The sequence below is a fragment of the Lepisma saccharinum genome, chromosome 14 (assembly GCF_977018435.1).
Source record: "Lepisma saccharinum chromosome 14, izLepSacc3.1, whole genome shotgun sequence".
Classification (NCBI taxonomy): domain Eukaryota; kingdom Metazoa; phylum Arthropoda; class Insecta; order Zygentoma; family Lepismatidae; genus Lepisma; species Lepisma saccharinum.
Window position 1 is genome coordinate 72,379,774 of NC_139242.1, and position 25,554 is coordinate 72,405,327.

General features: G+C 40.4%; 1 protein-coding gene across 5 annotated transcripts in view; it reads left to right on the forward strand.

Annotated features, from left to right (window-relative positions):
- Positions 1 to 25,554, forward strand: part of Pkc53E (Protein C kinase 53E) — a 524,230-nt gene that overhangs the window by 188,056 nt on the left and 310,620 nt on the right. For all 5 annotated transcript variants that reach the window (XM_083135905.1, XM_083135906.1, XM_083135901.1 and 2 more), the window contains exon 2: positions 10,138 to 10,169. In XM_083135905.1, coding sequence (XP_082992031.1) covers positions 10,138 to 10,169 — 32 coding nt within the window. The remainder of the gene's footprint in view (positions 1 to 10,137; positions 10,170 to 25,554) is intronic.

Here is a 25,554-nt window from a genome sequence, read left to right on the forward strand (position 1 = left end):
ACAAAATACAAACACAATCTACTTTCAGATTAAGATTAATTACACAATTTGTACAAATATCACATCCATATAAGAGTAAATAAGGCATGACTTTAGTATCGATAAAAATAATATAATACAAACACAGCTTCAATCATATTTACTGTGAATTTAAATGATTAGGCAATGACAATATATATATTTTTATTATTGAGCTATATGTTATATAAGGAAGTGCGAAGTCTACTTTAATTCCCTTTTGAACAAGGTTGTTATAATTTGTGCATAGTCTGATAACAACTGAAGATTTATGTATATGGTTTCTCGATTTATCAATAAAAAAAGGAAGCAAACACCTAAAATGTATTGGCTTAACATTAAGTTTAAAATATTGCAACACTTCAGACGAATCTATTAAGTAATTCATAATCTTATAAAGTATAAAATATTGAGCTGTTAATCTTCTAGATTTCAAAGGTGGCACCTGAAAATCTACAAGTAAAAAATTATAAGAAATTCTATTTAATACTGCTGAACGATTATACTTTTTTAAAATACAAATATCGTACAAATTTAAACTGAATTCGTTCAAAATTATCTGAATGTACTTGATAAAATGGATCCCAAATTTCACTTAAGTATCAGCTTCTAATAAAGTGTTTCGGGACCGTGTTACCTGGGGCATGTAATCCTAACATTCCTCTTCCTTTCCGCCATCCAGAAATCCCGTGATTACAAGATTCATAGGATATTAGGGATTGTTTGCATTACGCATTCCTAGCATATTTCCAGTCTATATCCATCCATGCTTAGAGTAAGCTGCATACTGATATATTTTCTTCCGAGAATATCAGTTTTATCATGAAGCTACTACGAAGGCATTAACATTGCCAATACAGGACAACAATGCACTCTCTAGGCTCGCTTTAAACAACTCGGATCGATTTTAGAGAAATGGGTGGGCAGGGTATTTAATACGATTTTCATTCGCCAGTTATTGTTTACTACAATTTGATTTGTAATTTCAATAATAGAGACAATGGTGTATTTGTAATAAAACTATTATTGCATACTGTGTAGTGTCAAGACTTGCCACCAGCTGCAGAACTTGCTTTCTATTGTATCTTCCCATTGTTTTGTATGGCTGCCTATAAACCGTTGTGCATTATCGCTTTCGGCACATATCAACTCTATTTTGCAGCCACGTGGAATGACCGAAAGAAAAGGAGAGAGGAGAGATGAATGCAAAGATCAGAATCCCGAATCCCAAAAATTGAAGTTTGTTTATTGTGTATTTATGCCTAACCTAACATCAAGAACATGAATGCAAAGATCAGGATCCCGAGATTGTTCAATCTACTCGGGATTGTATTCTCAAGCGTTGTCTCTGACTGAAGCGGGTTTGTAACTTATCGCACACCTTATTGAGCACCTTCGTCTACTGACGTAACTATAAATATTTTCGTTGTTAGGTTAGGCGTGTTTGGTTTATGGTTCTTATCGTAAATAATACCTTTTTGGTGAATCCCCGAAAAATTACAGTGTATGTTATCGTGTATTTATGCCAACAGCCCTAAAAATTAACATGCCTAACGTAACGACGTCAGTAGACGAATGTCCTCAATAAGGTGTGCGATAAGTGATACCCTTCAGCAGACTCCATGTTAGTTCAGTAATTGGGTAATGTCTGTGGTTCAGTTATAGGATAATGGCACGTTATGTCAAGAGAAACTGGTTCGAGTTCTGGTCGATTGAATACGTCATGCGTTAAATTGCAAGTTTGCAGAAGTTGGTCATGTGGAAAAGCAAGGAACAACAGAAGATTCAAAATTCTTAGAGTTGAAACGTGAAGGAGATACTGGGTCGTATGAATTAAACACTGCATACTCTCAATTCTCAGCCTTTTGGAATAATGCACTCTGTATGAATAAAAGGCTCAAAACTTGATCGTTCGGAAAGGACTTGTTCCTTTGTTTAGCATGTGCTGGAATGAAAAAGATCAGTTCTCAGAAAAGAACTGTTGCTAAGGCACACGCGCGTATGTTACAGGTCACTAATATTACAAGGGTCAAACGAAAACCTTAAAAAGTCCAATAAAATTGTAAGGCAGATTGTATACAGCTCAAATTTACATGAGGTATCAACTGTTATTAACAAAATGACCTCAAGGCTGCAAGACAGTGAGCTTCAAGACGCCATTTTTGTTATTTTAAAGATGGCGCCTCCTATGCACACTTGCACCACTGAAGAGGAGTGGTTTCTTTCCTTCTGTCAGCCTAAAACGTACGGCAAATGAGAATTCAATATCTCTAAATCTCTGTGCATGCGTACCACACCAGCACGTTTAGTAATGGAGGAGAAAGTTCGACAATGGCCTCAGTTCTCAGTCAGATGGGTGAAAAGGCCTTCGCAGTGGCTCATAGGTGACTGCACGTGGACCCCAAAGACTTATTCTTCTTAAGGTATACAGGCGCTAACTTAAAGTTGAAAATATATGTAGATCAGCAATAGGCCTGTGCTAAAATGTAGCACACCTGTGCAACCATACATACAGAGATCTACTAGATATGAAACAAAAGCCAATTAATGTTTTCATTTGAACGTTCATAAATCTTGTTTGTTGATATATCTACGAGAAATAGCTGCATTGGAAACTGCAAGTGAGGACTTCACACGAAATTAAGCAACCACTCCGCGGCTGTTGGTTCTCATGGGCACTTGCTGATTTTTATTATTACTATACATTGCATTGTAATGTTAAACTAGGAATGATCCACTGTGCGGCAAATAGAAAAAATACGATAGGAAAAAACGCTGGAGATGAACACATCGTCTTGAATTTGTTGGTCTCCAGACTTCACATCAAGCGAAGGGGAAACTTCACCGGATATGACGTATGCGGCCAGGAAGAAACTGCCAGAAGCCTGGGACGGAGAAAGGTGAGAGACTTGAATGGAGGGGGAGATAATGTCACGGCTTTCCATCAGTGTTACTTCCATCCAGTGTCGCGAGATGTCACCACCTACCGGCTGCAATATCTTTGAGGGGAAACTAGCAAATTGGGAGGGGAATTAAATGGGACAATCAGTCAGCTTGGTTGAAACTTGATGCTCTTGTGTCAACGAACAACGCCATCTCCACTAGACGTCCCTTCTTCTTGATCTTGGGTTGCTGTTGTGAAAATTTATATAAAATGTGTCCCTCTACCTGAGATTGGGGGGCACTTTCTCCTCCCCCCCCCCCAAGAGTCGGCGCCTATGCTAACGAGGCTTTGGAAATTGTACAAAGACTAATTCTTTTTGCCTTTCCGCAACGTCTTTCTCTTGCTGTCCTTTCTTACTCATCTCAAGTCCAAGTACCAGCCTCAACGTCTACCGTAGGAATAATAAATAATATTTATAACTTGGCTATATTTCAAAATCTCCTTACCTTGTCACTGTTCCCCTGTATAAAAGTACAGGGAGTCCATAATGTCCTGTAAAAAACTAAAACTCTCTAACATTTTAGCTGTCGCGTTTAACAATACACATTTTTTGGGTGAGAAGGGTGGAAGTTTAAAGTTTTGTTCTGGCCACACTTCTCAGTGACGTTTGCACTGGTGATCATGTGACTTAAGATGCGTCCATCCAGGAAAAGGCACAGTGTTTTTTGTGGTTTGCAGAGTTAAAATCTTGTGTTTCAGTGCAGAGAAAGTTCCAGACAACATATGGGAAACCACCCTCAGCAAATTCAAATATCAAGATATGGTATGAAAAGTACAAGGCAACGGGAAGTGTGTCAGATTTGCCACGCAGTGGAAGGCCAGGATCGAGTGATTCAGTCAATGCAGGACAGCGTGCATCGGAGTTCAATGAAATCGCTGAAACGAAGATCCTTGGAACTGGGAATACCGAAGTCAACATTACACAAGATCGTACGCAAGAAGGTGAAGGCCCGGCGCTACAAGTTAGAATTTGTACACGATCTGAAAGACGAAGACTGTGACATGAGAATGTTGTTTTGTGGGTTAATGCTTACACGTTTACAAGGTGATGGTGACCTTCTGTCTCGGATTCTGTTCTCAGATGAGGCCACATTTCATGTGTCGGGAAAAGTGAACAGGCACAATTGCCGAATTTGGGGGGTTGAAAATCCACAAGAGTTTGAAGTGCAAACTCGGGGTAGTCCCCAAGTGAATGTGTGGTGTGCGATTTCAATGGACCACATCATTGGTCCATTTTTCTTCGAGGAAAACACAGTAAATGGCAACAACTATCTGAACATGCTACAGACATTCCTTGTGCCAGAACTTAATATGTTAGGCATCATCAATGACGTCCATGCAACAAGATGGGGCGCCGCCGCATTTTGCCCTTGAAGTTCGGCAGTTTCTTAACGAACAATTTCAAGGTAGCTAGATGGATTGGCCGAAGAGGGCCCACACCTTGGCCTGCAAGATCACCAGACTTGACACCTTGCCATTATTGGTTGTGGGGACATGTAAAGACCGAGGTGTATTCACAGATACCAGCTAATCTGGATGACCTAAAAGAAAAAATAAGAGATGTGATTCTGAATATCCCAGGAGAGCAGTCAGCACGCAATTCTCGGTTTCACAAAAAGACTGCAACAGTGTTTGGACGTGAATGGTGCACAATTGGAGGTTTGGCGATGAACCTAACAAGCAGGAAATAAACTTTGAACCTTGCTGTAAGTACACACAAAATATTTTGTTAATAAACTTAATAGTTTTTAAGTTATAGAGTTTTAGTTTTTTGCATTACTTTATGGACTCCCTGTATAATTTCCAAGTAGGTTAACAGTGCATTGTTTCTGAAATTGTCAGGCGCTTTCTGATAAAGTATCGGGAACCTTGCCTTTTGGGGTGTACCTGTAAGTGTTCTCACTGGCATGGAGACCCTGGGAAAGTCAGGGAAGTTGAAGTGAAGAGGTCGCATGGGGAAAGTCAGGGAAGTTGAAGTGAAGAGGTCGCATGGGGAAAGTCAGGGAAGTTGAAGTGAGGAGGTCGCATGGGGAAAGTCAGGGAAGTTGAAGTGAGGAGGTCGCATGGGGAAAGTCAGGGAAGTTGAAGGGAGGATGTCGCATGGGGAAAGTCAGGGAAGTTGAAGGGAGGAGGTCGCATGGGGAAAGTCAGGGAAGTTGAAGCGAGGAGGTCGCATGGGGAAAGTCAGGGAAGTTGAAGCGAGGAGGTCGCATGGGGAAAGTCAGGGAAGTTGAAGCGAGGAGGTCGCATGGGGAAAGTCAGGGAAGTTGAAGCGAGGAGGTCGCATGGGGAAAGTCAGGGAAGTTGAAGCGAGGAGGTCGCATGGGGAAAGTCAGGGAAGTTGAAGCGAGGAGGTCGCATGGGGAAAGTCAGGGAAGTTGAAGCGAGGAGGTCGCATGGGGAAAGTCAGGGAAGTTGAAGCGAGGAGGTCGCATGGGGAAAGTCTGGGAAGTTGAAGCGAGGAGGTCGCATGGGGAAAGTCTGGGAAGTTGAAGCGAGGAGGTCGCATGGGGAAAGTCTGGGAAGTTGAAGCGAGGAGGTCGCATGGGGAAAGTCTGGGAAGTTGAAGCGAGGAGGTCGCATGGGGAAAGTCTGGGAAGTTGAAGCGAGGAGGTCGCATGGGGAAAGTCTGGGAAGTTGAAGCGAGGAGGTCGCATGGGGAAAGTCTGGGAAGTTGAAGCGAGGAGGTCGCATGGGGAAAGTCAGGGAAGTTGAAGCGAGGAGGTCGCATGGGGAAAGTCAGGGAAGTTGAAGCGAGGAGGTCGCATGGGGAAAGTCAGGGAAGTTGAAGCGAGGAGGTCGCATGGGGAAAGTCAGGGAAGTTGAAGCGAGGAGGTCGCATGGGGAAGGTCAGGGAAGTTGAAGCGAGGAGGTCGCATGGGGAAAGTCTGAGAAATCATGTTTAGTTTGCATGATAGGGTTGGAAACTGAACAAATATTTCTTATTTTACTGGTTTCTTTTTGGGGGAGTATTTCACACAAAAACATTTTTTTCATGATTTATTGTCAACAATTTTGAATAAACTTGATTCCTTTGATTAATACACAAACTTGAAGACATCGTACTTCTGCAAGCAGTAAGTGTTAACATGAGATAATTTTGTTTTGAAATATGCGTGGGAACCCTGCATTAAGTACTGGTAAGCGATGAAGTGACGTAGAAAGATAAAACTTGCGTTCGTTTAAGAAAAGTAGGATGATTTTTAACACCTTCCCACAACTTTTGCGTCACCCTGTAGAAGCGAGTGTGTGTAGAATCCACTTGGCTCACCTTCAGTGTGAAAACTTATGGAGAAAGCTCCAGGAAACCCGGTTCAGACGACTTGTAACACTTGGCAAGATTGTTGGCGGCCCCAGCTGCTCGCTATGCTTCAGAATTGACGAGACAGGCTCCCCCTCCCCTTTTTCCTAAATCCGCCCGTTTTTGATCTCCCCAAGGAACATGGAATTTAATTAAAGACGGATGAAGATGCAATCCTTGTCCTTTATGGCTTTTCCCCGCCTCCTGCTCAAGTTTCGCGAAGGTGACGCATGATGAACATGGATTTCGCTGTGTTCTCCCTATGTTGCAAGTAAAGCAACGCTTTATTGAACGGTAGTTTTATAAGCAGCACGTTAGCAAGTGAAACTTCTTTTGCAGTAAAACCACAGAACACTCTAGCTTTATATTATTCTTAACTTTTATGAGAATAAACTTTTTTTATTGTTTATTTTTTGAAGGATCATTAGTCCCTACTTTATTTTTAACTGATTACACGGCGTTGTCCGGGTATTTATTTATCCCAATCTTGTATCAGACAGGAAAATAATTAATTCTAACTATAGTGTAAAATGTAACTAATTTTAAATGTGATCGTGAATGTCACCAATTAGCTTAGCGACACCGAAAACTATGGATTCGACACTAATCTAGGTCATTTGTGGCATTTTTATTTTTCACCCCCCTCTCACCTCCCATGCCGATAGATGATGAACTTGGAGTTGAACCGCATTGGGAGTGTCACGAAAACTATGGGTTCCATTCGCAACACAGCCTGAATGTTAGACAACCCGAGAAGCATTGTCGTTGTGCGGATTGCATAGAGTCACGGCTGTCTGGTTGTGCGGAATTTAATATCTGTGGGTCTCGATTATTTTTACGTCACCCCTTCCCACCCCACCCATAGGGGTGCCAGGGGTGGCTTACCCCCACAGTATTTATTTCCAGGTTGCAAGTGATACGTGTACCAAGTTTGGTTGAAATTGCTCCAGGCGTTCGAGAGTTATGCCGGAACAAACACACACACACACATCCATTTTTTTAAAAGATCCCCGTGGAAAGTAAAAGAGAATTATCACAATCCATTTGCTTCGCTAGTGTCCCTTTTCAGAACACTCTACAATTGTATCTGACAGACGGAAGATTATTGCAAGGTAAAATATCTTGAAGTTGATTAGGTAAATTTTAAATTCTTATACAATTTTTTGATTTTTGTAGATTACTATATCCCATAACATTTGTGACTTGTGTTTCCAGATGTATTTCTAGTTTGAGTATGTGAAATGGCACATGTAAACTCTGCACCTTAAATATATATACAGTTTAATTGAATTGAATTAGAATTTCTGGATACCTTGAAATCGCACAGACCCTTTATATTGTAAACATGTTTGTGGAAGGTGAGAGACTGTAATACCTAAGTTTGAAATAGAGAAGACACCTGCTTGTACCCTTCAATTTTTGGAAAGTTCGTCTTGAAAACCGTACTTGAATTTTATCATGTTAGCCACCCTGCATCCTCATCTTCGCGGTTAGCCAAAAGTGGAAGAAATGCGAAGTAAAATAAACCGACCAATCAGAGTAATACCGGGTGGCCAGAATTAAAGTTACCCAACTCAGAGCCCTCTGTAGCCTGTTTGAGGCATCGTAGAACTTTCAAATTTGGTGAATCCACTATGCAGACCATGGGGAAAAGAGTGGCGATAAAAAATAATTCAATTTTCCGCCACCAGGTTCAAATTTGGCGCTGTACTTCCATGATGGGTTGTACAAATAATCACGTTAAGTGATTTAGAGTTATTAATTAGAAAGACATTTGTTAGTGGCTGGAAGTTGCGAGAAAATAATCTCTCGTTTATTGCAAGGTAAAGGCAAATCCATAACCAATTGGAGCAGTTTGTCATCATTACAACCCAGCATGAGTACAGCGCCACATTTCAACCTGGTGGCGGAAAACTGAACTGTTTTCTTTTTTATCGCCATCCTCTTCCTCATGGACTGCATGGTGGATTCACCAAATTTGAGAGTTCTACGATGCCTCAAACATGCTACAGAGGTCTCTGAGTTGGGTAACTTTCATTCTGGCCACCCGGTATAATTAATCCCCCCCTTCATTTTACCCTATGCCTAGCGTTGTAGAGATTCGTGAATATTTTTTGGCAAATCGTTGCATTTGTCAATTTTTTCGTGGTGTGTTAAGTGGTCTATTTTCGACCTCGCTACAGAAGCTTCCGGGTTCGAATCCCGGCCTGGGTTCCTTGTTAATATCCTTTCATCAATTTCATCTGATGATCACTCATCTTCATAGTCACGATTAGCCGAAAGTGGCAGGAAAATGACTAAGAGGAGAAGATTACAATCGACAGCCCGGGTGTACCTTGCCCCGCTCAACAAGTCTGCGCCATTTGTCCTGATCCATGGAGACTCTTTTCAATGTCCATCTCCAACTATAGTCTGTCCCTGAAATCTCTGGAGCGGGCGAGCGAAAGCGACTCGAGAGGGCTCATCAAAGAACACGTGCGAAGGATCATAATTGTGTGGAATGTAGCTACTAGCCTTTGCAGCGGCGTATACTCCTTCGATCAGTTTACTCGTTTTCTCCCCTTCTCTGTTATGTTCGGCCTTGCTGCACGGACTTCCGGGATAGTGAGTATACGCTCGTGGCAATGGGATGTCTTGTCTGATCCTATGTTTTTTAGTGCTTGAGATAATGGATAGAACATCAAAAATAGAGAGAACATGCACAACCTTATAATGTCTGTATGGATTTTTTGTTATGCGGATGACGTTAACATCATAACAAGCGAATCATTAATAGAAACATTTGAAGCTCAGGAAGCAGCATAGGGTACAGTACACGCATTTAAAAGAAAGTATAGTATAGTTGGGCATTCACACTGGAAGTCCGAAACTTCGTATTTCAAGAAGTGGATAGTTTTGTCTTCATAATTTCAGAAAATTTTAGTTATTTCAAATGCAACTCCCCAAATAAATATATCTTTAAATTATTTCCATACTTCCCCTATCGTTTTTAGCTACTATTTTCACAAACACAATCATTTAGTTGAATATCCAATCTCTTTTCTGAACAGTGTTAACCGAAATGCTGAGTACGGCTTTATATTAAATTATTTGTGATTTATACGTTCGCGTCTTGGACCTCCCGATGGCGTAGTGGTAACGTCGTCGCCTTTTGATCAAGTGATCCCGGTTTCGATACCCGGTGAAGACACACAGTGGTTCTGATCCCACTTCAAACTGTAAGTCCAGTCCCGATTAGCCCATCTGTGCATAAAGTGGACTTGATACAAAAAACATGACATTTATTTTCTCAAAATTGGAAGGTGGTGAGCAAAATCCATAGTTGTTTTATTATATGAGAAGACAAGTTATAAGAGAGTGGTCGCATACCAATGTTATTGTATAGCAATGAGGTTAAGTTAGCAACGAGTGTTAGTTTTGGTGTAGTTGTGAAGTGTCCGGTACTGTCAGTGAGTGATTCGACGTATACCAGCACAGAAATCAAGTTGAGCCGATTATAAAACGTGGAATTAGAAGGGTAATAACCTATTTATATGCAGGAAGGGCCAAATAGATGTTGCCACTTATATGGCAATTTGAAGAGAGGACGAGTATATGCCTTGTATATGGATATTGGAGACATGTTATATGGAAACTGTAGTTCACTGCATCCTTGATATACACTTTGTACCATTCACATACCTACATTCATACACATATGTAAATTACAGTGAAAATAAATACCTAAAAATATACCAACCCTAACCTCAACATATCCATTTCAGTGGTAACATCTTTTTGGCCATCCCTGTATTTTATCATGACTTGCATTTATTTGCATAGAGAAGTAACCCTCAAAATTTAACCACTAATATATTTCTCTTTGTATTTTCAGGGGTTTTGGAAAGCAAGGCTATCAGTGTTCCGGTGAGTACAACTTCTTTCTTTATGCAAGCTATTTTCTGATCTAAACTCCCAACAGTTGCGGGGCGTTAATGGTATAATATTTTCGTTTGTGTGGTTAGTTACATGATAGGGTTTCCGCTGACGAGAATAGCCTGCAAAAGTCACGGGAGTCCGACCTATGCGAGAAAAGGTCAGAGAATTTCATTAAAATTCTCCGACCTGGAATTGTCTGGGGAATACACAATATTGTTGTTACACATTTGGGTAAAATGGTGCATATGTAACCACTAATTTGTTGGAACAGGTGTTTTGTATTTGAAATTAAATTACTTTGAAAAGGAAAAAGGTTAGTGTTGGAAGTAGGGATTTTTTTTTATTTCGCACCCTAAAAATATAGTGTAAATGGTTATAATACGTAGAAATTTAAATGAAAGAATGCAGGCTCGAGCCTGTACGGGCCAAAATATAAGCTGAAGAGTTTGGTTGTCAAAGAATGCATTTCAAAATGCTGGAAAACATGTAGAAGTAAGGAAATTCTATTTGCCACATTACACGAGATCTGTGCTTCACATTTTTCTATATCCCTTTGTTGATGATTCGTGAAATACATGAACAAATATGATTACCCCAAGATACAGAATATTAGCAGTGCTGTTTATTTGTTTTGGATTGTTGTTTTAAGTCCACTTTATGCACATATAGGCTAATTGGGACTGCGCATAAGTTGGCTCCGAAGCACGTTTCAAGGTTCCCTCACCTGGTATAGAACCCGGGATAACTTCATTACAAGGCGGCGACGTTACCACTGCGCCATCTGGGAGGCACAATATTAGCCGCGCATAACATTAACCGATGGCTGGACCATGATGTCATTCTCATGTGGACTTGATCTTGAAGTTTCTCTCTGTATTCTTTCAACCAAAAAGGTTTACAAAAATAAGTAATTTGTACAGAAACAGATACCGGGTGGTCCAAAAGTCCCGGAACGATCACATATCGTGCGTAATACACATCGAATCGGAAAACGAAAAAATAAGTGTTTAATATGTGAAAGAAAGCTATTCAATGCTATCACACTTGATTCCCAACTGAATATGGCGATTTTAAATTTTCGCAAAAAAAAATAACATAAAACCCCCAAAAATTTTAATGGGACGCTCTGCCTCTAATTGAGCTAGAGTGAAAGCGATTGCAGATTCGGAATCTGCACGTCAAGTCCTTTCAATAGAGTATGTGGTAAATTTAAATTTAAAAACGCCATATCTCCGATCCTAATTGAGCTAGGAGGGTGGTTGATAGCTCGTTGGACTCGGAATGAAGTCCTCTTTCAGATTCTACAATACAATATGGGGGTTTCCATTTAAAATTTTACAGTTGCACCCCGCCCCACCCCCAGGGGTGGGGAATCAAGTGTGATATCATTGAATAGCTTTCTTTCACTTATTAAACACGTTTTTTTTCGTTTTCCGATTCGATGTGTATTTCTCACGATATGTGACCGTTCCAGGACTTTTGGACCACCCGGTATAAATTAGTCTGGGAGCGAAACCAATATACAGGTATTGGACAAAATAATGGAAACACCTGTGGAAGTCGGAACATCATGTATTAATACGGTGTTGGGTCACCTTTAGCATGCAATACAACTTGGATTCGGGACGGAATAGACCGATACAAGTCCTGAATGGTGGTGAGTGGAATTTGAAGCCATTCTTCATGCAGCACAGCCTCCAGCTCAGGTAGAGACGAAGGAGGTGGAAATCGACGCCGAACCCTGGATTCCAAAACAGCCCACAGAGGCTCGATGATATTCAGGTCTGGGAACTGGGTGGGCCAGGGAAGATGTTCAACCTCATCAGTATGCTCTGGAAACCACTGTTGAACAATGCCAGCAGTATGAATGGGGGCGTTATCATCCTGGAAGATGGCATTCCGGTTTGGAAATAAGGTTTGCACCATTAGATGGATCTGGTTACCAAAGAGTTCTCTATACACTGCTTATGAAACCCGACCGTGTAATGTGACAAGGGGGCTGCCGAATATCATGATATAATGCCCCAGACCATAATAAAGCCGCCACCATGTTTGACAGTCGGGCGGTGACAATCCACATCGTATGCTGCCGAGTGTGTTCGCCATACAAACACGCGTCCAGTAGTGGGGAAGAGGGTAAAGGTTGACTAGTCTGACCAAATGACATGTTTCCAGTCCTCCAACGTCCAAGTTTTGTGGTCATTGCACCATGCACTTCACCTTCGAGCACTCGTCTCAGTTATTAGGGACTTGGCAATAGCAACACGCCCATGGATACCCATTTGATGCAGTTCCCGCCTCACTGTTTCGCATGACACGGGGTGTTTAGATGCTGATTAAGTTCTGTAGTCACTTTGGAGGCCATTGTTTTCTTCTGCAACGTCACAACACGCTTCAAGGCCCGGCGGTCCCTTTCCTGCAGCTTCGTCTTTCAACCACTATTGTGCTTAGCAGACCCTGTTTCACCGTGTACTGTGTGTGCGGTCGAGACCGTGCCTCGTGTTACACCGCATAACTTCGCTGTTTTGCTCACAGATGCTCTAGTGAAACGGGCACCAACAATTCGACCTATTTCAAACTCCGTCAGGTCGGCTATACTGGTCACTCACTACACCTGAACAACGTGCACTACCACACTGCCTCACTCTACTGTCAGTGCACAGTCCATACTACCTGCAACAAACAAGAGAAGGTTGATTTCCGCCGTGCTCAGTATTACCAGGCACATTGAAAATATGTCCCACTTCTGACTCGTGTTTCCATTATTTTGTCCAATACCTGTACATTCAGCCAGAGAAACTTGATACCTTGTATTGAAATCTCGGCCGACACAAGTTTTGATGAATAGATACGTTATTTACATCGTCTACTTGGTTACAGGTTTTGCTTTGGATTCTCTCTTTGAAAAGTGGACTCTTTCTTATCTTTATTGCAGCAGCCCCGTATGTGACTTCAATTCTTAGCATACACGTATATGCACCGAAAAATGAAGATTGCCAGTATTGACAAATACGTTACGAATAATACGTAAATGCGTGGAAGAAGATAGCAACCAAAGTTGGGAGAGTGAAATATGAATAGCTATCCATTAGAATGATGAGAAAATAAGTGCATAGTTATATCGTGTAGGGGCGCGAACAACATACTATTCTAATGATGAATTGACAATCTAATCAGCTCTGCCAGTTAGTCAAAAGTGAGATGACTGGAAAGGTTAGAAAAGAGATGAAATTTCTCCGGATAGTTGATCAACGCTCAAATGGTTTCCCAGTGGATGAAAATTGCATGGGAATGGAAAGTGAGTGAAACAGGTGTTTAAAGCAAGGTGCAAGAGAAGGAGCATAAGAAGTCAGTACATAGATTGGCTGTTTGAACATGAAACCTTGTTTGAAGCAAAGGCCAAGACAGGGTTAGTTGGATAGCAGAATTGGTAATGAAGCAGTGTTCAAACAAGACCGTGTGTAGAAGACCAACAGTGGCAACTATGGAACCGTGTTGAAGCAAGTCAAAGGATAAGAAAAAGAACAACAATGACTACAATGAAGCAGTGTTGTAGCAAGACAATGGTAAGGGGAAGAGATCAGAGTTGAAATCAATGCATGATGAAAAACATTGTTTAATACTGTAGTGGCTTAATATTTCGTAACGAAGTTGCTACAATGAACAATAAACATAAATATTACAAACAGGGCTGGAAGGAAGGAGAAGAGGAATGTCATAATTGAATGACAATATGTCTGCAACTTGGCAAGACCAAGAAGGAAAGATGCTTAAGGCCTTAAGAGGCCTTGGCACACGAAAGAGACTGTTACATAAAATGAATACAATGCCCTATTTTTGATAGGCAGGGAGGATAGTTGAAGATGAGCCAAAAAATCCTATCTCGGATCACGTTATCAAGATTTAACTTTTCAAGAAAATTTCATCTCCCAGTATTTCCGAATTGTTTCTTTTCGTATCCTCGACCATGGGAAAAGAGAATTCTCTTTTGTTACGGAAATTCAACTCCCCCATCCATGCTAACCATCAGCTCGAAGGCACGGGAAGAAAATATAAATCTCAAATGAAAAGAGAGGATTTGCTTATTTTAATTTCCTACCGCATGGATTCATCCTTGTACCTGATTAAGGAACCGCCCCGAGCAGCTTCATTTCCCGTCTTGCTTCTTCGTGGTTTCATTCTCTTCCTCGTCTCTTCCTTCATACTTGGTTTTGTTCCTCCAACGTATCTTGCGCAGACTTGAACAACACCAGAAGGATAATCACAATATACAGGCTGCGGTAATGAATCGGGCGATTTTGCAACACTTAGGGTTACCACATAAAAAGGTAAAAAAAAAGAGGACATTTTTAGATTTCACCCCCCCCCCAAAAAAAAATACATGTGTTACACTACCCGACAACTTTTTTAATGTAATAGCGAGAAAATATAATTATACCAACTATACTCGTACATTACGAAAATATTAACGCAGTGTTTCAGATCAACGTGTATTTTATAATTTGCAATTAAAATTTATATATGTAGTATTTACCTTTTATTTTAACATTCGGTATATCAATAATTCAATAACTATCACAGGAAGCAGCTGCGTGTCGCATATTCTTACCTATTGTCAGAAACTTGCGGCTCGCAGGTAGATGTCGCAAATGGTTTGAAATCAAAACCTCACGTGGGGCCGTGGCGACAAGACACGCAAACGTCCAACAATTTTTCTTTGTTGGAAGAAAAGTTTTTTTTCCTCTTTGCGCTTGTAACTGAATGTTTTGTATTTCCTTACTTTGAAATTAAACACAGAAACAATATTAACCGTTATTTGTAAATATAAAATTTTGTTGCGAATCGTGAATTTGAAGCACTTGTCTATAACCCCCAAAAGAGGACATTTCCCCATTTTCCTAAATACCCGCCCGGACCATTTATAGAACCCGGAAAGGAGGACATGTCCGGGTTATAGAGGACGTCTGGTAACTCTGGCAACACTGGATATAGCTAGTTGTTGCGTCAGGTGTAGCACGTCACTACCGCTACCTTAGCAGTTCCTGCTTTACCAATCAGTTTTCATGAAGTCGTGAAACGGGGCACGACACGTACTCGCTCTAAAGCAGTGTTACAAAAACACTGTGTGTTACGTGTCATCGCAGTGTGTGTTTCGGAAATATTTTAATATTCCACATTATGATCCGGTCCTTTTTGCCAAACTTCGTCTTCCCTTTTGTGCTGTTAGGCGTCGGGGTCCTTCAGCCATCTGCTAAAACTCTTCTTATCTTGTGCCATTCTCTTAACTTCCATTAGTGTCTTCCCTCTTGGTAACCATCTCTGACAGGTATTGTTCCTATTCTATCAGAGGTCTTCCTCTTCCTCCTTCTGCTGTCGCTTCCATTACTTGTTTCGCTTTTCTTACTCCTCCAATTCTCATAACATGACCATTCCAGCCCAGTTCTTCTCTCTAATGCCTCTTCACTTGTTTCTACTTAAAGCTGTTCTTTAATTTTGATGTTCCTGGATTAAAAACTGGTTCTAAAGATCGAATACAGGAAGAGATGTCTCAAATTCCTGTGGCTATCCTTCGCAATGTGATGTGTAACCTACCCAAATACTGTGCGAACATGTAACCATCATCGTTTTGTAATAACGCTTTTACAGGGAATGCGAGCTTTGCCCCGTTCCATGATTCCACCATAACTGAATGGTAAAGTAGGGCCTTCGAGATCGTCACGTGTTAGCTTTGGCTCAAAACCAAACCCGGTTTAGATTTAGACGAAAGAATTTTCCTTGACGTTTTTCTTTACACGGTTGATTAGATTGTATCACAAATGTTAAGTGAAAATAATTTAGAGTATTTTGTTGCCTTAGCATATTCCATAACATATTTCACACACAGAGTCGGTTTTAATTTTCTTAGCATCTCGCGCAGCATAACCAATCAGAAGCGAGCTCTACGTCACGAGTGTACATGTAATGGCGGTGGAGTGGGATGCAATGTATCACTTCGCATTTTTAAAAGCCTATAACGTTTCAACAGAGAGAGAGAACTTTTCGGACGAAACGGTTTTAGGTACAAATCAATGGCTTTGCTTAAATACATATATAATAGCGCATACAGTAAAAGTATGGAAGAATATATTAGTCGTTTCAATTGTTCACACCAGGCTCTGGCTGGGGGATAGAAATATCTCAGTATATAAGTGAGGTTGATGGTTTCTTAATGTTACAGAAAAGGTAGAGTTTCAGTTTTAGACGATATTTCATTCATTAAATAACCATTTCCTCTTTTAAATTTCGTATCTTTCTCTTTAAATTTAGTAATCGAATGAAAACCGCGTCTCGTGCTGGGCATCGCAAATGCTAACCGGAACTGTTTCCTCCCTGAGGGCGCAGTGGTAGCGTCGTCGCCTTGTAATCAAGGCGTCCCGGGTTTGATACCCGGTGGAGGCACATAGTGGTTCGGATGCCACTTTAAACTGTAGGTCCAGTCCCGATTAGCCCTTCTCTGCATCAAGTGGACTTAAAATAACAATTCAATCAAGCTAACCGGAACTTTACATGAAAGTATTCCATGAAAAGTACAGCCTGCTATAGAAAATCCTATAAGATTTTTGTAAGCATTTATGCTAGGAAAAATGTTCAAGGAAATGCTTCCGTCTAAATCTGACCTTACAATGTACCATGTACCCCTAAAGCAACGTTGCCAATATATTGGACCTAGGCCAGACTTACGTACCACATAGGCTATCTTAGATTTCATATGCCCCGTCAGATCTTTCATACACAGTCGTGCATCTTCCATAACTTCCAAACTTTTCAGAGAGTACGAACAATGACAAAATCGGAGGAAGCTCTTATTGATCTTTTCGAATAAATTTTTCACCCCCCAGCGGTTTGTATGGGCTTGTGTGTGTGAATAATTCTCCAAATCTTCATTGGATTCGAACATAATCCAATTGGTTTTTCTATCGTATCCGATGCTGCCATAAAATATCAGGGAAATTCGTGCACAAGTTCAAGTTTTAATAGGAATGGGAAATGGGCTCTGTTCAAGTTTCATTCTACAGAGAGGTGGGCTATGGAAGATGTTTTCGGAAGATTTCAGTATTTCGACAAATAAGTGATATACAAGACCGAGTGTAGAAGACCAACGATGGTAGCAATGAAGCAGTGTTGAAGCTAGGCAAAGGATAAGAACACTAACAACAATGGTGGCAATGAAGCAGTGTTGAAGAAAGGCAAAGGATAAGGACAATATCAACAATGGCACAGTGTTGTAGAAAGGCAAATGGTAAGGAGAAGAGATCAATGTTGAAATCAATGCATGAAGAAAAACATTAAAGTTGTTTAGCAGTGTAGTAACTTAGTATTTCATAATGGAATTGCCACAATGAACAATAAACAAAAAATGTTACAAACAGAGCTAAAAGGAAGAAGGAGCATTATTGAATAACAACAAATGTCGGCGACTTGGCAAGACAAAGTAGGTAAGATGCTTAAGACCTTGACACAGGAAAAGACAGTTGCAGAAAAATATGTAGGGCTACTGGAGGTCTTCCGTGCAGGAGAATGGCAGATGAGAATTCCCGGATTCACTCTCCAGTGGAGATATATTAAATTGTCCGTGGCTGTAGGTGCGTATATACGTACCTTTGATAAACCTATGTGAATTTGTTTGTTAATACTGATAATCGAATATTATAGATCTACGGCAAAGGTTAATTATTGGCAAAGATGTCAAGATCTAGAGGTTTAAGTAAACCATGACGGTGCTGTTAAACGAACAATCTTATTATCGATTTCTTTAGAGTAATTTATGGTTTACATAAATTAATTCAAATTAGTATTCACACAATAATTCTCTTGCCGGCTTCCGTGCCGGAGTGGTTAGCACACTGCGTTACGACGCCAGAGGTCCCGGGTTCGAATACAGACATGGGTGTTCCTTCATCATATCACTCATGCTCATCTTTGCGATTATCCAAAAGTGGCAGAAATGCGAGGTAAAAAACAACAGATCAATCAATAATTCTCTTGTAACGCAAATATCCATATTTTTCTTTTATCTTCATTGAACTTCTATAAACTTTTCAAGCCCTTGTGCTTCTTTTCACTTTGTTGAACTTCTATAAACTTTTCAAGCCCTTGTGCTTCTTTTGACTTTGTTGAACTTTTATACATTTTTGAAGCCCTGCTTCTGTTATATAGTCCATAGCATCTAAAACGTTTAAAGGAGTCTTTGTTTATGGGTCTCAACCGAAATACCATTATACTCTCGTTTGAATCTCATTACGGCATTGTTAGGAAAAAGAGCTTGTGAATAGAGCTAAGTAGAACATGGAACTGTGGATGGGGTGGGGGGAGAATGAAACAAACGTTAAATTACAAGACTGTTTTCTTTCACACCCTTTCGGAATTCCTCCCAAGATGTGCAAAACCTTTCGTGAAGCTATCTTTCTTGATATATAGCTAAGGTTTGAGAACTCCAGGAAGAAACGTTTGCATCTGGTTTAGGTTTACAAAGCGTGATAATGACGCTGGAAGGAGTGCATGTCTGGAAGACGTTTACGATAGCAATTAGGCCGGGATGAAATACGCTCTGTTTCTGGCGAGAAGGACAAGGTAAATTAAGCCTGGAGCCGATCCTCCTTCAGCGGCTGCGCTTTGCAAGAACATCACGCGCGGCGTTTGGAAATTAACGCACTTAAGACGTTACGTGACTTCCACGCCGTCTTCATCCGAAGACCAGAAACACGGGACGAAAACAAAGGAGCAGCTTTCTTTTCCTCTTTTCATTTGTCCGAGGGTTCGGAGCGCATTAACGTAACGACCCCTGGGGGGTAACGAAGCAGACAGAAAGAGCAAGTAGGAGTTGACAGATTCATTGTCGCCATTTTTATCTTTTTCGTCCCACTCCCATTACTTCGTTTTGTGGCGGTGGAAGTTGGCGCTGCTCTTTGCATTTGAGCAACGTGTAATGGCTAAAGTTGGTCGAAAAGTAAGGTTCGTAAACTATACCGTGTACGCTTTTAGAAGGAACATGAGTTCAGCCAATACGCAGCGACTGATATTGCGCTGTTGCCAAACTGACTGGTAGCGGTAGGGAAAGACCGAGGATTCGCTGTGTCCAATAGGGTAAAGGAGGGGAAGTTCGCCACCAAAATGCTTTCAATTTTTTTTCCTTCTAAACGAATTGGGGAGGACAAAATTTATACGCTACAAAAAGTAGTCATTGTGGATTATGAGGAATATAACATAAATACTGCTACTTATACTTATGACGTAATATTAAAAATACTAAAATGAGAAAAAGTGGCGAAATTCCCGCCACATGCTGGGAAATTTGCCATATAACTTATTTATCATTTTATCGTCAGTTTAAGTGTATGAAGTACAAAGTTGTTGCCAATAACTCTGACAACAAAGTGTAAAAGACCTACAAATGACATTACAAAACTGCTTAAAAAGATACAATACAAGCATATTGAAGAAGAAACATAGGCCTAAATGTTCATATGCATTCTGAACAAGTTGTGTGTGAAAGATCGCCTGTAAGAAGGGAAATTCGACACATTTTCTGTTACTTTGGCGAATTTACCAGCAAATGCATAGTCGAAAGAAAGCAACTTGTTTACTTGTACATGCACGCTTTCCAAAGCAAATCTTTTCACGACATTCTTAAGGTTTGAGGTTACTATATCAATAATTAAAAGGAAGAAAAATATCTACCACGAAATGACAATTTCCAACGTAGTATTAAAATTCGGCACCTTTCTTTGTCTTCTGTGTAGACGCAACTGTGCATTCTAAACTGTATTGCTTGCTTGCTAGTTCGCTAACCACACTGTGGTTTTCAGTGGAAACAAGGTACAACATGTTAATCGATTTTTTTACAGGCAACAGTGAGTGTTTCCAACCTATAGTTTCTATCTACGATTACAAAAACCAAAAGTACGGCGAAATTCCTAGCATGGAGAACATACCTTCTTTTACCCTGTTAACTATTTCTTTTTATAATGCATGCACAGTATATATGAGTACAGTGAAATAATATAGTGAATATTTCTACACAGGATTATAATATCATATCACTGCAGCATATAAGAACTCAAACTAACTCGCTCTCAATGTTCGAGAACGCCCACGACTATGAAGGGTCGTTGTGTATATTGAGACGAATTTAACACCCATTGTTTTCCCAAGACACAACAACTCAGCTGTGTCAACACGGTGGCAACGAAAACACAGACGTAACGAAAATGTTGTCTGTTAAGACGTGTTGTTACCCAGAGTTTCTTCAAGAAACGATAATTCCGGCTGTAGGCGGTCAAGTTCAAAATGTCTTGCCCCATCTTATGAAGAACCTTAAAGTGGCGAGTTTTATGAAAAGTTGATGCAGGAAAAATACAGGTCACGCCGTTTAACTTGTGTGCTGCAGTTTCCTAACTGTACAACGTTGCACTCAGGCCCGTACCCAAGGGGGGGGGGGGGCAAGGGGGCCACCCCTTCCCCCCTCGAGCCATGAAATATTTTAATGTTAACCTATAAAATCCTACAAAAATAACATTGATGATTTTTAAGATTTTGCAAGAGTTCCTATTTTCTTTCATAAAATAATGTGTGGTTTCTGTAGAGAGGCAGACTCCAGAACTGTGCAGTCTACTATATTTATTAATTTTAGTTTTATAACCATTTATGCGAAGGTACCAAACGTCCCAATTTGGTCGGGACAGTTCACCATTTTTACTCCCTGTTCTGACTTTCTTTCGAACTGCAGTCTTGATGAGGAAATGCCTTTTTTTTGGGGGGGGGGGGGTAATTCACATTCAGACATGTTCTTCAATATAAGAATCATGCCATAGCGTTGGTGGTCACATACAGGGTACGAATTCCCACAGCGGAAGGGAGATTTCCTACCTTTCCCCCAAAGATCTTTGAAATTTCTCACCTCCTTTTGTCGGGAATAGAACATAGCACTTAGGCTAAATGTTAATTCTTAAAGTATGATTGCGTTCCGGACCGTAAAGGACCATAACTGAATGTAGAACCTGTCCGGCTGTGAAGGACCAGAAATGAATGATGATTCGAACCGGTAGGATCTAAATGTAAGTAAAATTGTAGGTACCACTTACATCTCTCTGGTATGGATTGTGTCGCTACAGGGCAAAGTTCACCGCGATCCTCTTGGGAGTTGTAAAGAAAACACAGGCACACACACTGATAACTATAACTATGTATTATAAGGTATATACACATAACGCTTGATTACACTTCCCATGCACTCCTGTCTAGGGAAAACTGTTTACACGAAGTTGCAGCTGGTGTTACAACAACATGCCACTATAAAAAAAAAAACGACGCACGCTTTTAGAAGCGATATCGGGCGGGGCCACGCAGAGGGTGTGCGTGGCGATCAGCCAATGGCAGGAGTGCAACGTTGTACGGTTAGGAGACTGCGGCGCGGAAGTGTTCTGTATTTTTCTTACGCGCAAAAAGTTTTCATAAAAGTCGCCACTTTAAGGTTCATCATAAGATGGGGAAAGACAATTTGAACCTGACTGTCCAAGTCCCATGAATTTCCGTCGCCTACAGCCGGAGTTATCGTTCCTTGAAGAAACAAGGGAAACACCTTTCATTTCCTTCAGCCTGTTTTTTTTTTCGTTTCCACCGTGTTGACGCAGCTGAGTTGTTGTGTCTAGAGAAAACTGTGGGTGTTAAATTCGCCTCGATATAAACAATGACTCTTCATTGTTCTGGGCGTTCTCGAACATTGAAAGTCTGGGTCACTTTGAGTTCAGCGTTTTCGTAGCAAGGCTGATCTAGAATTATTCGCTTATCGTTCACTCGTGCGCCACAAAGAACAGTTTGTGAAAAGATTAAATACAGCCCTTTCGTGCAATAGTGTGTTTTCTTTTTATTTTAAATAATGTCACTCTCGAAACCTGGCACCAGTAGTACAGGTACCAAGGGTACAATAATACATTCACAAGGGAGAAATATTATTTTTAAAGTGTATTCGTAGTTCAAGGAATTGGCGTCGGAAGAAGTGCGTGCTGAAACAGTGTTTTCACATAGTAGAGAACTTAAGGCTAAAGCGTGTGGTGTAAGTGTTCATACTGTGTCGCGTATTGTAAAACAGGGTAAAACATCCACCACAGAAATCGGTGAACCCCTATTTAAATCTCCTGGGAAACATGCCAGAAAACAGAAAAGTGTTAATAGCTTAGATGATTGTGTGTCATGAGGGAAAGAATTAATTACACTGGTTCCTCAACTTCTAAGGGGTTAATACTAAAACGGTTGGGCTTCAAATATAAAAAAAAATCAACGATGGGCGTAAATTTCTGTTCGAAAATGGTGATATAAATAGTTGCGCGAGAATTAAATTTTTGAGAACAATGCACAACCTGAGAGCGGCTGGTGATAATCTTTGCACGTCGAAAAGCTTCAGGGAGAGGATTTTGACAAGGAAGTGACCCGAGACAGCATAGTGCAAAATCTAATCATTAACTTCCAGGAGAGTGACTCGGAAATTAGTGAAATCGGTGACACTGAGACCGAGGAAAACGACGAGAGCGGTGATGATGACCTGGCAGTTCCTCTACAATAAATACCTTCAAGCTTCTTTCAGGTATGGGTTTCTCGTATATGCTACAGTGATATGATATTATAATCCTGTGTAGAAATATTCACTATATTTTTTCACTGTACTCATAGTCATATATACTGTGCATGCATTATCAAAATAATGGACACATCGCGAATTTTCTGTCCTCCCCTTGCGCTAGCAGTTAGTTTGGCAACAGCGCAGTAGCACTGGCTGGGTATTGGCCGAACTCATGTTCCTTCTAAAAGCGTACGCCGTATAATGAAACGTAGCCACGTTAGGCTTACGCGACGGTTTCTGGCTGTGTCCCGAGTGGCTTCTCTACGCACACTGGCTGGAAGTAACTACCGCGTTAAGATGGCGGCAACTAGACACCGCGCTCAGAATGAATTAGCCAATGGGAGTGCAGCTTACTTAAGGCATTTGATATACACAAATAAACAATTGAAGCTATATGCAATATAAAATATATAAAGACAGAATAAACGTGGTTAGTTTCATAGATAAATCTCCAACAAAGTACCTAATTTTTTTGAGGCCTCCACCTTGTTATCTTTAAATTGCAATAGAGTTTTCAGATTTCAACAATAACACACACTGCTTGAAAGAAGATTATATGGGATGTACAACGGAAGCGACTACCCTTTTATTAGCCACATTTCAAGTATGCTAAGTTTTTCTTTTCGTCGGATTCAACGGAAAAGAAAGGGTACATAAAATTTATTCAATGTCTTAACTATACCAGTTACATCTAGAGGGGGAGGGGGGGCAATGCAAATTCGGTACAGGGGATGCGAAAATCTATTCTTGTCCTGGGCGCTGAAATCTCTAGCTACAACTCTGATAAGGAAATGATTCCTTTCGAGATTTCCTTAATAGATTTACACCATTATAGAAACATAACACAAAAGTATGAAAATATAATTATCTTTATCAATAAAGAGCAATAATTAAATAAAATTTGACACTTATTAAAAAAATTCACTTCAGTTGAACCAGTTGTTAAGGAATTAATTTGCTAGTTTATAAATGTAGCAAGTTAATTTGTTTATATGTGTTATTTACATATATATATATATATAAGTAAATTGATTAATCAAGATAATATTCAGACAAAGCAGAAATTGTTGAACTTATGTTGTTTCAGCATGCAATGACACAATTTTTTTTTAAAAAAAAATGACTTAAAAATGGTAGAAAATGACCAAAAAATTACCCCAAAAAATTAATTTCTTTAACCTGAGGAGGGTGGGTGTTCAGGATTTCTGTACTAGTTAGCAATGTCTACGTTGCACCAGTTAAAAGATGAAATGTCATCAAAATCCGGGCCCTGCATCAGGGTCAACCGGAGGGAACACACTTATTGGAGACTTTTGGTTGCATCGCTGTGTTGTGAACAGAACAGTTTCTTCGATCACCGATAGCAATACAGGTGTATGCATTTCTATTAGTTTCCTATCATTGCCACTGCTTGGAACCGCAAAATAGCCAAGACTAGTTCGCTACACTTTTTTAACAAAAGATGTAGGGAAATTGTTCATCCAAGTAGACGTTGTACGCAAGCCAAGCGGTGTTCAGGATCAGAACATTCAATAAATGCGTGGTCCCTGCTTTCAACATCCATTGATTGATGAGCATGTACCATGTGACACTGTACACCGCTCCAGAACATGACGCCAAATCAAGGAGGTAGACGACTCTTGTGTTACACTTTCTAACTATACCCCGTCCCAGCTAACTGTGGAGCAGGGTCGCGCATAGTCGCAGAGGAAGATTGAAATCGAGTGGTGAAAGCGCATCGTTGCCAACCGTACGGTCTTCACCATACATTTACGGAAAATTCATGCCATGTACGGTCCAGACCTTATTCCGTACGCTAAATGCACGGCTTGTCAAAATTTGCGCTTGCTGTTTTATCCCTAACATTTCCCTAAGAATTTCTTAAACCAAGCCTAAGGTCCATTTGCCATGTGTGTACGGTATTGTCGCTTTCAAAAGTTTGCAACGCTTTCAGAGCGAAGCAGGGAAAACGGGTAACTGCAGTCATACATTACGCAATTCCGTTTCTCTCACTGTTCATTGGTGGAGCCGTCTCGCGTCACTATTTGTGCAGAGACTTGAGTGCAAAGACGTGCAGTTGTATATACGGGACTAGTATTGTCTCTTCAGTCCTTAATGTATGCTTCCAATTTTTGTTTTAAAAAGAAAAAAGAAAGTTTTCGCAATTTCAAACTCTTTTGCGATTCGAACCCGCGACCTGTCGATCTCCCAACTGTCATGGTTGTTGGCACGCTTGTCTTTTGTCTTCCTGGCTTATTGATTAGCGTGGTGATGCGAAATATCCAAGTATGGAACCTTCCTCTTTTAGATAGAAAAGCGGAGTTGGACTCCCTGTTAGCGTGGTGATAACGCCGTCACCTTGAAATGGGAGTTCCGGGTTCGATCGCCTGTGGCGCCACTTCGCACAGTGATTCAAATTCCACTTTAAATTCTAGAAACGCTTGGCTTGAAACCAAGGTAAAATCGCGATTTAAATGTGATTAAAAGATATCGCTGATTTATTAAATAAATAATTTATAGAATAATGTACATTAGGGATTTTTAGATATTAGAATTGCTTTTGGTGAAAGTCCATTAATCTCGTAATCATTTAATGGTGTTTATTAGGAATTCAATAACTTTTATACGCAAAAAAAATTGTGTAGAAAAATATACAAAATACTAATAATAACAAACCGTAAGTAGTGTCATTATTATTAAACTGTAAATGAACATGAC